This window comes from Carassius carassius, chromosome 29 (genome assembly GCF_963082965.1).
Source record: "Carassius carassius chromosome 29, fCarCar2.1, whole genome shotgun sequence".
NCBI classification, from domain to species: Eukaryota; Metazoa; Chordata; class Actinopteri; order Cypriniformes; family Cyprinidae; genus Carassius; species Carassius carassius.
The window spans coordinates 1,746,943-1,762,494 of NC_081783.1; the positions used below are offsets into that span (position 1 = coordinate 1,746,943).

At 36.8% G+C, this 15,552-nt stretch overlaps 2 protein-coding genes across 2 annotated transcripts in view; one reads left to right on the forward strand and one right to left on the reverse strand.

The window, feature by feature from the left end:
• Positions 1–207: 207 nt before the first annotated feature.
• fbxl3l (F-box and leucine-rich repeat protein 3, like) lies at positions 208–8,787 on the reverse strand. The gene is given in 6 exon segments (XM_059516639.1): positions 208–1,035; positions 2,539–2,603; positions 2,605–2,699; positions 6,168–6,290; positions 7,172–7,520; positions 8,681–8,787. Coding segments are annotated over 6 exon segments (1,311 nt in total). The 5' UTR covers positions 8,716–8,787; the 3' UTR covers positions 208–391.
• Positions 8,788–11,152: 2,365 nt separating this feature from the next.
• Positions 11,153–15,552, forward strand: part of LOC132109383 (copper-transporting ATPase 1-like) — a 32,026-nt gene continuing 27,626 nt past the window's right edge. Inside the window, exons 1-2 of the mRNA XM_059515403.1 lie at positions 11,153–11,528; positions 12,462–12,588. Of these exons, the coding sequence (XP_059371386.1) occupies positions 12,469–12,588 (120 nt within the window). The 5' untranslated portion in view covers positions 11,153–11,528; positions 12,462–12,468. The remainder of the gene's footprint in view (positions 11,529–12,461; positions 12,589–15,552) is intronic.

Genomic DNA, 15,552 nt, shown 5'->3' on the forward strand with positions numbered 1-15,552 from the left:
TGTGTTGAAGATAAGCCAATAGGCTGTCAATTCATTAAATTATAAGGTGTTTCTGCTAAAAAGCTGTTTATTTAGTGTAGTAAAGCCTCTCCTCCATTGAAATCCATTTAAAAAAATGGCCTCTGGTCTCCTTTCCCATGTACTGCAAAACCAGAAGCGTTAGCATTAGCTGTTTTTCCTTTTTGGCTGAAGGTTGCAGGCTTGCCTTCCAATGGCTTTGCAGACTAGAGTCAAGGTTGCCAGGTTTTCGAAAAAACAAACACCCAATTGCTACCCAAAACTAGTCCACTATAAATTCAGAAGGGGTCCCCTGTAGCCCAGTTCCACGGAAAAACCACAGACTTGGCAACACTGTCTAAAGTGGAATTGTTTTGACGTATCGGCTGCGTTTCTACCAAATGGGCATCATATCAGGAAACCAAATCCTGCCCAAATGTTTGGAGACCTCGCTGTGGATCTGCTCGATGTTGTAGGTGTTGTCGGGGATGAGCACCTCCTCCATGATGGACAGCTGGCTCAAGCGGCCGCCGCACATCTTCACGAACTCCATGAAGCCGCTGCAGGTGACCTCACACTCGCCCAAGCCGATGGCCGTCAGGCTCTTGCAGCGTTCAGCGATGCGGATCAGCTCTTCGTCCAGCGGTTCCAGCCCATTAGCGCACACCACCAGCTCCACGAGACGTGGACAGTTCAGCCCGATGCGCCCCAGCATGTCTTTACTGACAGCCTGGCCGAAGTACAGGTGAGTGACGGGTGTCTCCTCACAGAAGAAGGGCTCGAACTCCTCCTCGTAGAGGAAGAAGTACATGACGATGTTGACCTGGGGCGAGTGGCGGATGAGGGCGTCCCAGCTGCTCTTCTTGATGGAGTGGAACTGCGTTTGGCCAGGGTTCTCGCTCACCACGTCAATGCGCAGGTGCTCCAGGTGGACGTGTTTCTCGGAGGACAGCGCCAGCAGAAGCTCGTCGCTCAGTAGGTGGTAGTTCAGAGCCAGTTCGCGCAGGCCATGACACTGATCGGCCACACGTAGGATGCCTGGATGAGCGAGAAGAAACAGGTGAACTTGGGTTCATAAACAAGGGTAGGTGATTACAGTACACTTAAAGGCATCATCGGATGCAACATTCACTTTTACATGTTTGAAGTAAAATGTGTGTTGGCAGTGTTTGTATACAAACAACCTATAATGATTTCTGATTAATATTAAATTCCCAATTGGATGTAAAAAATTCACTAATTTAACAAAACTTATCTGCATTGGCTTGTGCTTCATCTTTGCTTATTTCCACAATTATCCTTATATCAGTGTTGTACATTACATTTATGCATTTAGCTATTCATTTTTTACGAGTATGTGTGTAGCCTGAGAATCGAACCCACAACCTTATGCTCTACCACTAAGCCACAGGAACCCAACACATGTTTATGTACCCAACATGTGTGGGGTGGAAATGTCCAAATAGGGCCTGTTAGAATAGAGTCCTGTTAGAGTAGCCTGGGCGTGTTTGTTTTGGTGCTTTCAAATATCAACATCGTTTGGCAAAATTCACATAGTGCACCTTTAATGATTTGATTTCTAATGTTTAATAAGAAAAAGATATAAAAAAAAGTTTCACAAACCCACGTCAAAGTCATGAAATTTAACCGATTCAGAGTTCCGTTACATTTCACCCAACAATATTGCTTTGAAAATGAATGCTAGTATTTGTTTGCTAGTGAATCGCTTCAACTGAATGATTGAATTCATGAGTTTGGATCAATCGGAGCGGTTCCAGTGTAAATGACTCACTCGATTGAATCAATTTGTCTGTTACTCCGCTTTTCGTGTCTTCACCATCATTCATGTTTATATAAAATACTATTTTCTTAAAATTGTAGAGTTTATATAATGCAATTCTGTCTTTATAACTCATAAATGCAAGTTTATATCACATAATTCTGAGACAAAAAGTCAAAATATGGAGTTAAAAAGACGCAATTACCTTTATTATTTTTATTCAGTGGTGGAAACAAGGTTTCATAGAAAAGTTTTGGTTGGTTAGTTACTTTTTTCAGTTGACATTAAAGTTACAATCGACAGAAATTACATTAATTTTCACTAAATAAACATTCGTGAGGAAGAAAAGAAAGTCAAAGCATTAAAACTAGTTCTATACTTATCAACTTTTCAAAAAGAGAAAAATCGAAAATACTTTTACTGCACATTGCTATAGCTCGCAAAGTTACTTATTTTCATTTAAACAACAATGTTAAGTCTAACAATGATATGGTATACACTATGTGGTTAAAAAAATAGGTTTATTTGGAATTGTGCAGCCTGTGTGGAATAATTTATAAAAACATTTGAATAATAAAAAAGATATTCAAGTGTGAGTTTCAAGTATGTATCTCAGTGATAAGCATGGCTTATATTAGCTTATATTCAATTGCATATACATGAACTACATGAATAAACTCATGCACAATAAGTCCAGGAGTGTATATTAAAAATTATTATTCATATTAGATCTGGCGTGACTCAGACGGTGATGCACTGACCTGCAGGAGACACATGAGGACAGCTGCTCATCTTCAGCAGCTTGAGCGTGTCACTGTTGTTGGTTCAGGGAAGGGTCATCAACCAGTGTGTCATCAATTTTTATAGAAGATAGGGACTTGGAATTCACAAACACCACCGTCAGAGCTGAGACAAAGTGCGACTGAGAACAGAGCAGATGAGACAGAGTCAGAGCCGCGGGCTTCTCCTAAACTTTACAGCAAGCATAATTTCATTATTTCACAGAGGTCACCCTGCTATGTAATGTGGACATGCTGGTTCATTTTCAAACATATCCAGAACTATCAACATAAACCCACAAATGCATCATTGCATTAATAATTAAACATGCTATTTATGAAATTGATCGGCGTTTTAACATTGCTTTAAAAAACTACACTGAAAAACATGATTTGTATATTGTTTATTGTGTACCTTAAATTTAACTCAGCTCTGTAGGGACTAAAACAGATTTATTTAAAGATAATTTTGTTTAGTTTAAATGGTAAGTCCATCCATTAAAGGGTTAGTTCACCCAAACATCAAAATTATGTCATTAATAACTCACCCTCATGTCGTTCCAAACCCGTGACACCTCCGTTTATCTACGGAACACAGTTTAAGATATTTTAGATTTAGTCCGAGAGCTCTCAGTCCCTCCATTGAAGCTGTGTGTACGGTCTACTGTCCATGTCCAGAAAGGTAAGAAAAACATCATCGAAGTAGTCCATGTGACATCAGAGGGTCAGTTAGAATTTGTTTAGGCATTGAAAATACATTTTGCTCCAAAATTAACAAAAACTATGACTTTATTCAGCATTGTCTTCTCTTCCGTGTCTGTTGTGAGAGAGTTCAAAACAAAGCAGTTTGTGATATCCGGTTCGCGAACGAATCTTTCGATGTAACCGGATCTTTTTGAACCAGTTCACCAAATCGAACTGAATCATTTTAAACGGTTCGCGTCTCTAATACGCATTAATCCACAAATGACTTAAGCTGTTAACTGTTTTAATGTGGCTGACACTCCCTCTGAGTTAAAACAAACCAATATCCCGTAGTAATTAATTTACTCAAACAGTACACTGATTGAACTGCTGTGAAGAGAGAACTGAAGATGAACACCGAGCCGAGCCAGATAATGACTCATTTACGAGTCAAGAACCGTTTCTGTCGGACGTGTCCGATTCGAGAACCGAGGAGCTGATGATACTGCGCATGTGTGTTTCAGCGTGAAGCAGACCGACACACAGAGCGTCTGAACCGAACTGATTCTTTTGGTGATTGATTCTGAACTGATTCTGTGCTAGTGTTATGAGCGCAGGTAAACCGAAGGCTTGAATCAAGGGCAATCATCGCCAATAACGTCATTACGTCGAGCGCAAAAGAGCCGGTGATCCGTTTTCTTCAACCGGTTTATTGAATCGAACTGTCCGAAAGAACCAGTTCACGGAAAAAGAACCGAACATCCCATCAGTACTGTTGATCCGAAAACCGATGCAACCAGTTCTTGACTCGTGAACGAGTCATTATCTGTCTCGGCTCGGTGTTCATCTTCAGTTATCTCTTGTTTGAGTAAATGAATTACTACGGGATATTGGTTTGTTTTAACTCAGAGGGAGTGTCAGCCACATTAAAAAAGTTAACAGCTTAAGTCATTTGTGGATTAATGCGTATTGGAGACGTGAACCATTAAAAATGATTCAGTTCGATTTGGTGAACTGGTTCAAAAAGATCCGGTTACATCGAATGATTCGTTCGTGAACCGGATATCACAAACTGCTTTGTTTTGAACTCTCTCACAACAGACACGGAAGAGAAGACAATGCTGAATAAAGTCATAGTTTTTGTTATTTTTGGAGCAAAATGTATTTTCAATGCCTAAACAAATTCTAACTGACCCTCTGATGTCACATGGACTACTTTGATTATGTTTTTCTTACCTTTCTGGACATGGACAGTAGACCGTACACACAGCTTCAATGGAGGGACTGAGAGCTCTCGGACTAAATCTAAAATATCTTAAACTGTGTTCCGTAGATAAACGGAGGTGTCACAGGTTTGGAACGACATGAGGGTGAGTTATTAATGACATCATTTTCCTTTTTGGGTGAACTAACCCTTTAACACTAGTTTTGAGCCATTCAGATCAATAGATGCTGGTCCTTAAGCAACTTTATCCTCTGCTGTATCTGTTGGACAGTGTTAGTCATATGTGACCCTGGAGCACAAAACCATAAGGGTAAATCTTTCAAATTTGAGATGTATGCATCTTCTGAAAACTCATTAAATAATCTTTCCATTGATGTATGGTTTGTTAGGAGGACAATATTTGGCTGAGATACAACTATTTGAAAATCTGGAATCTGAATATTGAGAAAATCACCTTTAAAGTTGTCCAGATGAATTCCTAGCAATGCATATCACTAATCAAAAATTAAGTTTTGATATATTTACAGTAAGAAATTGACTAAATAACTTCCTGGAACATGATCTTTACTTAATATCCTAATGATTTTTGGCATAAAAGAAAAATCAATCATTTTAACCCATACAATGTATTGTTGCTTATTGCTACAAATATACCCCAGAAAAACACACAAGAGACAAGACTGTGTACTTAAAGGTGCTGTATGTAATTTTTTGACTGTACTTAAGCACAGAAATACTATAATAATCTTGCAGATATTTAGAAAACATGCTACATTCTTGTTTCTTTGAAAAACAGTGCTACAGCCAGATATTCTACTTTGAAATGTTTGTTCGGTGTCAGGATGTTTTGTTTGGTCTATGTGACTCCGCCCACTGCCAGTTTAACCAATAGGATTTCAACACTCTGGGTTGCCAGTTAGTTGAAAACACAAACTGAACTGTGGTGCTTATGTGAGTGGGCGTTCCCTGGGGTCTGATTGGTGGAATTTTCTGTAGAGCATCATGGGTAATGTAGTTTTTCACTATAAATTCAGCTGATCAACAGTTATTTTAAATAATTGTAAACAGATGGCTTTACCAAAAGCATACGCCATTGATTAACAACCTCAAAGCTCACAGCAGGTCAGTCTTTGAAGCTTTATAAGCTGTGGTTAAAAATAATTATCCCTATGCGGAAAATTTAGTTTTTACTTCCAGAACCAAACTGTTATGTTCTATTCTTCTGAATGTTTTGAATGTTTTGAGAAGGCACCTCAGAGGAAACGGCTCTGACCTGAATGGAGTACACTAGACAAAGTGAAATGACGACTGAAGGATAATTGAGCCTCTAGATGAGGGCACTGACTCATCCAGATCTTCCTGGATTATGTATAGTGTGACGACAGAAATTGGAAAGGAGGACACAAACAGCAGAGCCAGCTGGAAGTCAGTCACATTATTGGGTGATTAATTCACCCATCAAGTCTGTAGTTAAATAAAGAAGTCAGGCATTCTTTGTTTCAAATCTTTTTTGACTAAGTAAGCACAACAAGCCTCAACTTGTCACTTTCAGAACTGGTTATACTGCCATGTTTCAAACTACTATTACACACTACAGTAAACCCACTGTGACATTCTAGTATTTCCCATCTAAATCAGATGTTCGATGTCATATTCAGCTGGTGAGTGTTGTATGTTAAGGGTGAACATGTTTCTGTAGTACCTGGGGTACGTCCATGAAGCTCGGCCGTGCTGTGGAAATCAGACCCAGTGTTTTAATGGTGCAGTTCACCAGCTGTGAGAGGATGTTACAGGCTGCTTCTGCAGATTTTGTGCAGCTGTCAACCTGAATGGTGCATGCAAAAAATAAAATAAAAAATAATAATATATATTTAATGGAAAAAAATATATAGTGTGTATATATATTTTTCCATTAAATATATAATAATATAATAATATAATTATTATTATTATTTTTTTTTTAACATAATTAAAGGGATAGTTTACCCAAAAAATGACAATTCTGTCTTTTACTCACTTTCAAGTTGTGAAAAAGTTTCTTTCTTTTGTTGAGCACAAAAGATGCACACGAGTAACCAAACAGTTTGCGGTAGCTATTGACTTCCATAGTATGGAAAAAATAATATGGAAGTCAATGGCTACCAGCAAATATTTCGGTACCAATATTCTTCAAAATATTTTATTTTGTTTTCAGATTTAGAACAAATGGAGAGTGAGTAAATTATTTTAAAAGAAATACATTGAAAAATAGGGGGAAACAATGAAAAGAATTTACATTTTGGGATGAACTATCCCTTTAAAATTACAGTATTTGGTTATTTTCTTAATGTAGTGTACATGCATAACTTTTTAGTTTTATGTGCACATTCAAACAGATCAGATTGATCTTATAAACTATTTATTTAGAACATTTTGCCCATTAACCATACAGACAAATATCGTGAATGAACAATGTGATCCTCAGTGCAAGTGCATTACCCCCCTTTTTTTTTTAAAAGGAGTTATTACTTTCACTCACCAGGAAAATGTTAAATTGCTCAAAGGTGACAGTAAAGACGTATTGTATATTTTTGTTTTTAATAAATACATTTGAACTTTCTATCTTTGCATCCACATAGAACCATTCAGTCAAAACAGATGTTAAAGGATCTTCTATGGCATTGTGAAGCACTTTTATTGTTAAGAGTGTTTCTAAGCCGAAGGTACCTTGAAGCTGACGTACTGCAGGTGCTGAGCGTGTTGTTTGATGATCTGCTGGATGAGATCCGGGTGTGTGGACCTCAGGTATGATGTGGCCGGCTGATTCAGCTCAAACTCGAATCTCCTCCAGAGGTCTGGGATGTGAAAGAGCTCGTTCCAGCGGCGACACACAGAAGAGGCTCGAGCCCGGTCCACCAGAGACAGGTACTGGAATATGTGCAGGACCACGTGGTGTGGCAGGCTGCCCCACGTCTCCTCTGGGGCTCTCTGTGACCCCGTCTGGACACATGCTGGCGGGACACTCCTGTGCCTCTTGTTTCTGAAGCTCTGACACTTTGATCGTCCCCTTTTCATCCTGTTCAGTGGAAAACCACAGGTACCTGAGACAAAACTACAGTGGCCCCAAAAATAGTTTGAACCACACTCTGTAAAAATCTGTAAAATAGGGCACAATATACTGTGGAATTTGAAACATTTTCCCGTATTTATTTTTTATAGCTGTTTTGAATATCACACAGTATTTTGACTTCCACACTTCATTGCATTGTGTTTTAGAGTTAACAGAAATGTCTGTAAAAATTAATTGACAATGTCATGTGTAATGAGCTGCATGTGCTTTTTATGGATTATATTTTTTACAGTGCAAATCAGCATATTAGAATGATTTCTAATGAGACTGGAGGAATGATGCTGAAAATACAGCTATGCATCACAAAAAATAAATTACACTTTAACAGAGACTCACACAGAAAACAGCTATTTTAAATTGTTATAATGTTTATACGATATGCTTATTTTTACTGTATTTTTTATCAAAGAAATGCAGCCTTGGTGAGCAGAAGAAACTTCCTTTTGAATGGCATATTCATGCACACAGTACAGGACATAGTGAAAATATAGATAAATAAATTATAATATAAGTTGTTAAAATGTTGCAGATTTCTAGATTCCAAAAAAATTAAAGGAAGAAAAGTTAAAATTGTGCTATTTCTGGGTTACTAATAACATTTCTGACATTTACTGTACAGCCTACCCTTTTTAAGTTTTAAAAGATTATTTTTCTTCCACTGAAGAACAAGATGCTTTTTGTACGATTCTCGAATCGGAGAACATTATCTTGTAGTTCATGCAGCTCAAACTGCAGTCATTAAAAACTAAATTGCCTTCAAATAAATTCCCAAACCAAGCTGTAATAGTGCATGCAATACGTTTTGCGCGCGTGTGTGAGTCCGTCTGTGTGTGTGTGTGTGTGTGTGTGTGTGTGTGTGTGTGTATGTGTGTGTGTGGAGGCGTATTATATTCCGTAAATAGCCTACTTGAGGAATAGGCTACTGTAACCAAAAAAAAACAACATAGAAAAACAACAACAACAACAGCAAAATACAGTATGGCATATTAGTTACAAATCAGTGCATGAATTTCTCTCTATACAGCCCTTATATACAGAACCCGAACCTCACAACAAACTTATCAATATTCTGCACGGCCCATATCTCTGTAGAATATCATACTCACTTGTTCCAAGCTTCTTCGTCAACATAGAAAGACATACCATCCCAAAACACTCTGATCTGCTTTGATTCAAAGTTTGATCAGATGCGAATGCTCCGTCGTCTGTGACTGCGTCTCTGGCTCAGCAGCTTCCCGTAATAGTGCGCGGGCACGTGAGCGCGAGAGAACGTGGAGCTCAAGAGGGCGCGCTTCAGATGTGTGCCATGTCAATGCATACATATAAATGAATCAGTCAATGCGTTATAGCTGTCTGTTTTATGTGCATGCACATTTATTTATATATATATAATTAATATATATATATATATATTGCAAGTTTTCCAGGGTTATCTGCACGAGTTAATCTACAGTATATCATCTTCAGTGGAGCTTTTGTACACGAGTCTCTCGGCGAAAGTAGGTCAGTGTGTCAAAGAGAAACGTCACACTGCGTTAAGCCTCTCAAAATTTTTTTATTACCTGTAACTTTCAGTTATTCAAACGGCAAATAAATCAATAGAGTAAGCGAGCAAAGAACATTTACATTGTCAAAACACATTACGATTAATTTTAGTCTAGCATGACTTTAAGGAATCTCAAAAAACTTCAATAAAACGGTCTGTAAACTATTTGATGAATGAATCTCTTACTTAGATGATACTTACATCTGCACTTTGTTCTTTATGATGGGAGAATTTGCATAAGGGCAGAATTCAGTCAGTCAGTCTAAACAAAACAGTGATCAGTTTCAGCGTTGACTCATCTGAACGCCTCTGATTGGCCATTGCATTAATAACCTTAACAGACTAATGCGTGATTGGTTATAATGCACAACACTGTAAAAACATGTAAAAAAAATAGTGGTGCAACACTGAGCAGATCCAAATTTAATGCTGCAGTAAACACTTTTCATTTTCATTTTATTCACAACTGATTTAGTTTAACTGTACAGCAGCATTTTTTATGTCTACAATCGAAAAATTAGGATAATGCAGGTATTACATCATTTATGCGACAATGACCAGGAAAGAGTCAATTTCTATAAATCCTCAGGAACTTTTGGGATAACATAAGTAAAACTGAAATTATGATTTTCAGACCTAGCAGTTTTACTAGCACCTCCAAATTGGACTTGGGACCCCTGACGCCCTATGTAAAGTCTATGGTAACGACCCTGGGGTAAAGATGGATAGTGATCTTCACCTAGAGAAACAGATAAACTCTGTAGTAAAAGCTAGTTTTTTTCAACTTAGACTACTTACCAAATTGAAGCCATTTTTATCTTTCAAAGATTTGGAGAGGGTTATACATGCTTTTATCACCACTCGCCTGGATTATTGTAATGCTTTATATATAGGAGTTAACCAGGCCTCTCTCTCTAGATTGCAAATAGTTCAGAATGCTGCCGCTCGACTCCTTACAGGTACCCGTAAACGAGAACACATTATGCCTGTTCTTGCCTCTCTTCATTGGCGACCTGTTTGTTTTAGAATACAGTTTAAGATTTTATTGTTTGTTTTTAAATCTCTTCATGGTCAAGCCCCAGCTTACATAGATGATCTACTGAAGATGCATGCTCCTCTAAGGTCATTGAGGTCTGCTGACCAACTACTCTTATCCGTTCCTAGAACAAGACTTAAAAATAGGGGAGATCGAGCTTTTTCAGTCGTGGCCCCTAGGCTGTGGAATGATCTGCCTATGCGTGTCAGAGTGGCTCCCAGCCTTGACAGTTTTAAATCACGACTTAAAACTCACTTTTATTCATTGGCCTTTAAACCAGCCTGAGAGTTCATCTTTGCATTTTATTATTTTATTTTGTCACTTGTTTAAACTGTGTATTGTGCTCATGTTATGTGTTTTTAAAATCTGTTGCAATTATGTCAGTGTCCAGCACTTTGGCTAACCTCGGTTGTTTTAAATGTGCTTAACAAATAAAATTGTATTGTATAATTGTATTGTATAAGTACACAACTGCATGATGTTTTTATGTTACTCAGATCCTGGGTCAGACATAACACAGAGGTTATTTATCGTGGGGATTTTGCATTCTCTTCTAGAGAGAGCTCTTCTAAGTGCCATCGAGTTGATGCATTTCTTCAGTACAATACAGGTTTGTGTACATTTTATTTTATACCTAAAATCGTTATATATCATTACATATCGTTTAAAAATTCAGTCCTGAATGGTATCATGCTTGCTACTTTTGATAATACTACTCTCTTATGGAATTATTACTAGGAAAAATGCAGTTACTATGAGTAACGCTTAAAACATTAAAAGCTTAGGCAGCTTGCCATACTCACTATTAAGATTCAAGATTTTTATTAGTCACACAATTATATTAGCGCTAACAAAACAGTGTCTGATATTGATATATGATATATTATTTATTTATTTATTGGTTTAAAAAAAACGAAAAGAACAGTGGTGTGGATTTTGAGCTAAAAAAATATACAGTGGTTTATCCAGTCACAATCTTCCCATACGTGGCTCCAAGGCGACGCAGTGACGTCTGCGCAGTCTGCAGCGGCTGTTGACGTTCTTGAACACGCTACGAAAGATGTGCGTTATAGTCTGTGTGATACAAACCCGACAATCCGCATGGATTTAACAATCTCCAGGGTGACTTCCGTAAGGATACATCCTGCTCTGGGCACACACCACACACGTTTGTGTCTTGCTCGATGTGGACCGGTTTTATACAAGTGAGGTCCTAAAGGCTGCTCGAGACGAGGGGAAGTACATGTTAGCCAGCTAGCTGCTGCTGTCACTGTGAAAGTGACAGTAAAACTTCTCTAACAAGTGACTTAAACGTCCTGCGAGGCTCAAACTCGCTGTTCCTGTGACTCTTGATCATCACTTCGCATAAAAGGTAAAGAAATTGTTCTTTTGTTGTGCGCTTAGCATCTGTTGTTTATGTTAGCTTGATGGCAGAGAGTTCAAACGAGGCACACATCTCCCTAAATCTGCCTGAAATACTGATTTAATTATTAAAAATATATATATATTTTTTAAAATAACGTTTAATGACATGTCAAAGCTTTGTTTAATTAACTATGAACAGTATTTCGGATGTAAATTGTAGCTCCTTTGTAACGGTCAAGTGTTGATTATCGAGCACTAATCTGTATTAGTGTTTACAATGTCGCTCGGATTATAATTATATTCATTAATTAATTTTTTTCTTCAGGTTTGCTGTCATTGTGTAGTCTTGTATTAACATAAGTAAACAGGCTTGTGATGTAAAAAAAAAAAAGTGTAAATATTGATTGATTGTCGCGTACGTTGCCTTAGTCACGTTTACGGTTTATTTCTTCTGGAAGGGACGCTTTGGGGTTAAATTCAAATTAATTCAAATGTATCAGTAACAAACACAAGCTGTTTAGCGGCTTAATTATGCTTTCTTGTTAGGAAAGTCAAGTTTATTTTCTGAGACTTTTATTAAAAATGTTAAAAATAAAATATTCAAATAATAGTATTTAATACTAGCAACTTAAAAGTACTAACTTTTGGTTTTGATACCAAGGTTGTTGTTTTTAGGGTAGGGTAGTAGCCCTACCTTAAAATACCATTCATTGCATGCAGTTGTCTTTCAGAGTTTTCTTGTGTTTCAAATATGCTGCAAAACTGCCCTTTTATTTGTCACATTTGTTTCACTTTTGAAACAAATGTGTTTTTTTGTCTGAAGTGACTGAAGGTTTGCTCTGGTTGTCAGAAAGCTGCTCGTGTGTCCAGTGATTGACACTTGTGTGTCAGTTTTACATGCATGTTTGTTTATGTGGTCTTGTTTGCTCTCATCTTCCAGAGGAGGAATGGAGTTGAATCCTAACCTGTGTCGTGTGACTCTGGGGGTCGAGGGCATGACCTGCGGCTCCTGTGTTCAGTCAATTGAGGGCCGGATTGGGAGTTTACCAGGTGTCGTTCATATACAAGTGAGAGCAATGTTAATGCAAATCATACCAAATAAACAAAGTCAATATAAATGCTGTTGCTACCTTTTAAATGTATCTTTTTATGAATGCAATTACTGAAATTGTAGCCATGCATGCTTGTCCAGTTAACGGAAGTGGGTTTCAAAGTATTCATGCAATCCATAAACATTTCCTTTTAGTGTATTTTCAGTAAACGTTGTGCAAAATATGTGTTGTATGTATACACGATATATGCGTTTAAAATTGTAATATCTTCATGCCTTATTGTTGCATATGTATGTTAAACAGGTGTGTATTTAGTTTAATTTGGTTTCACAACAAAGCATTTAATATACAATTTTAACAGACCATAATGTATCCAAGGTTATAGTTGGACTCTATATCTCTCTGAGTTTATTACTGGTCTGTGCAAATGTTTAATTTCACTATTATTAACATTTCTTATGTGCTATTTAAGCTTATGGAGCTTCCCCCAATGATAATAAGTGTAAATTTCATTTTTTATCCCTAAACAAACACATATAAACCTAACTAAGCCACAGATTAAATTTCCAGGTGTCCTTTTTCCATGAATCATTGTATGTGATTAGACTCTTGGCTCTCTGGGTGGCTGACAAAGCAATCTGACAGAAATATATGGTGGTAATAATATTTGCCAGAGCCTTCCCTCCAGCAACAGTCGCATAATTGAAGAAAGCCACTCGTATGTTCAACTTCGAGACAAAACCTAATTGTTGGTAATTCGTCCTGCCCTTTCCCTTAAAACAGTTTCCCTCCAGACACGGGTCAAATGAGCGGATAATCTAATGGTGTGTTTGTATAAGATGCTGTTTTAACCTTTAAAAGGCCGTCTGGTGGTATTACTATTGACCAGTCGAATGCCAAATACTTTAAATGTCTTTGTTAAACACAGAAACAAACCGTATGCTTCTGTCAAAGAGAGTAGTCAATGCACTGGACACAAAGAAGCAGCTCGGTCTAGAATTGCGCTTATTGTGCGGAAACAAACTTCCTGTTGTCTCCTCGTGAGGATTTGAGGGTTTAAGGGTCATATGATGACATGAGTGAATCACCAGCGTGAGCTGCTTGAGGAATCACATGCACTTGTGATAGTTTAAAGCTCAAATGCAAATGTAATGATTAGCAAATTACCTATGAACTGGTGTGACTGTAAAATAAAATCAATAATTCAACTACAATGCAGTAAAAAGTGGACAGAAACGAAGGGGTTATACTCTAAAACATCAAGAGTGTAAAACAAATACAACATAATAACCATGTAATGAAATAAGAGGTTAAAATCAGACCCAGAAAGATTAAGCTCTGAAAAAGCATTCCTGTTCATTTGTTGTAAAATGTTTATAGAATTTAATGGTTTGTATAACAAAATGCTTTCGGTGTTCAGGTCTGAATTTATCAGTAATTATGCAAAAACCTACACTTCAAATCAACATTAGGGCTGTGCGATATTGAAGAAAAATGTGATATGCGATATCTTGTTAAAAATGCGATATTCGATATGCGATACGATATTGCTTAAAGTGTGTAAAATTAATTTCTATTATATTTTAAAACATTTAAAAATACAAATATTTTTCAAAAAAATGAATGACACTAATTTTGTATCATTGCCACTTTGCTTTCCATAAACTTTAAGTACTACTTTATATTTTACAGCAAAAACTATAGTCTTAGAAAGTTCAAACAAGATTAAAGACAAGTTAATAATCAGTAAAAAAAAAAAGAAGAAATAAAAGAAATACACAATTTACAAGCATAGATAAAAGAAACAGTAGTATTCAGGTACAGAAATTTAATAATGAACTGTAAAACAACACTGCAAAGTGTCCACTCTATGAATTAAATTTAGATTAATCTTTGTTATAGCTGTTTCGTTGTTTGATTAATATTAGTGACACGTATTTATAGGCTGCTGTCCCTTTAAATCCGACCGCACAGATCCAGTATAATACACATCCGATTTCTTTCTCAGCTGTTTACATTCATTTAAAACATAACCGACTGCGTTTGCAAGAATGATCGTTGAGATGGGTACTACTGACATAATTCAGTGCATGTATTCGTTCCAATATAATGAGATGCAAATTTTTGCACACGCTTCAGGTGTGAGTCAGACAGAAGACGAGACGGTAAAGAGTTGTTTTCTGAAACTTATTGCAATTAACTCTTTCTAACGTCAAGCAATTCTCTGCTATATGTGTAAAACTATACTTTTTAAAGCTTTTGCAACGTTTTGATTTATGTAGCTTATAAAAATTGAGATATCGCACGCCCTTGCGATTATTTACATTTGCAATATTTCAATATATTGTGCAGCCCTAATCACCATTTAAACCCAGAAAAAATATAAACCTTGACAAAAAGAAGTCTTTGAGGATGCCTTATTACACATTTAAATCCACAACCTAATAAAAGTAAACAAATATGTATTTAAAAAAAGGTGCTATTCTGCCTTCAAAAATTGTATTTTAAAGGCCTAATCTGAAATACTGCATTACATGGTTACTTCACCAGAATAGTGCATCTGCCATCAGTGGTTCAACCGCAACGTTATGAAGCGATGAGAATACTTTTTGTACGCAAAGAAAACTAAAATAATGACTGTATTCAACAATTCCAATCCTCTTGGCTTTCATCCGAAATATCTTAAATTGTGTTCCGAAGACGAACGAAGCTTATACGGGTTTGGAACGACATGGGGGTAAGTGATTAATGACAAAATTTCATTTTGGGGTGGAGTATCCCTATAATTGAAAAAATATTAATCATAATTTATGCACAAATATTAATTAGTACTGTAAAATTCCCACAAAATACAAGGCTTTTTAGTATTTTTTATTTTTTTGTATTTTTTTTTATTATATACAAGAAGTCTTTTATTTATGCTCAATGCAGAATTTATTTATGCATTCACATTTATTTCTGTGTTCACAGTTGTATTTT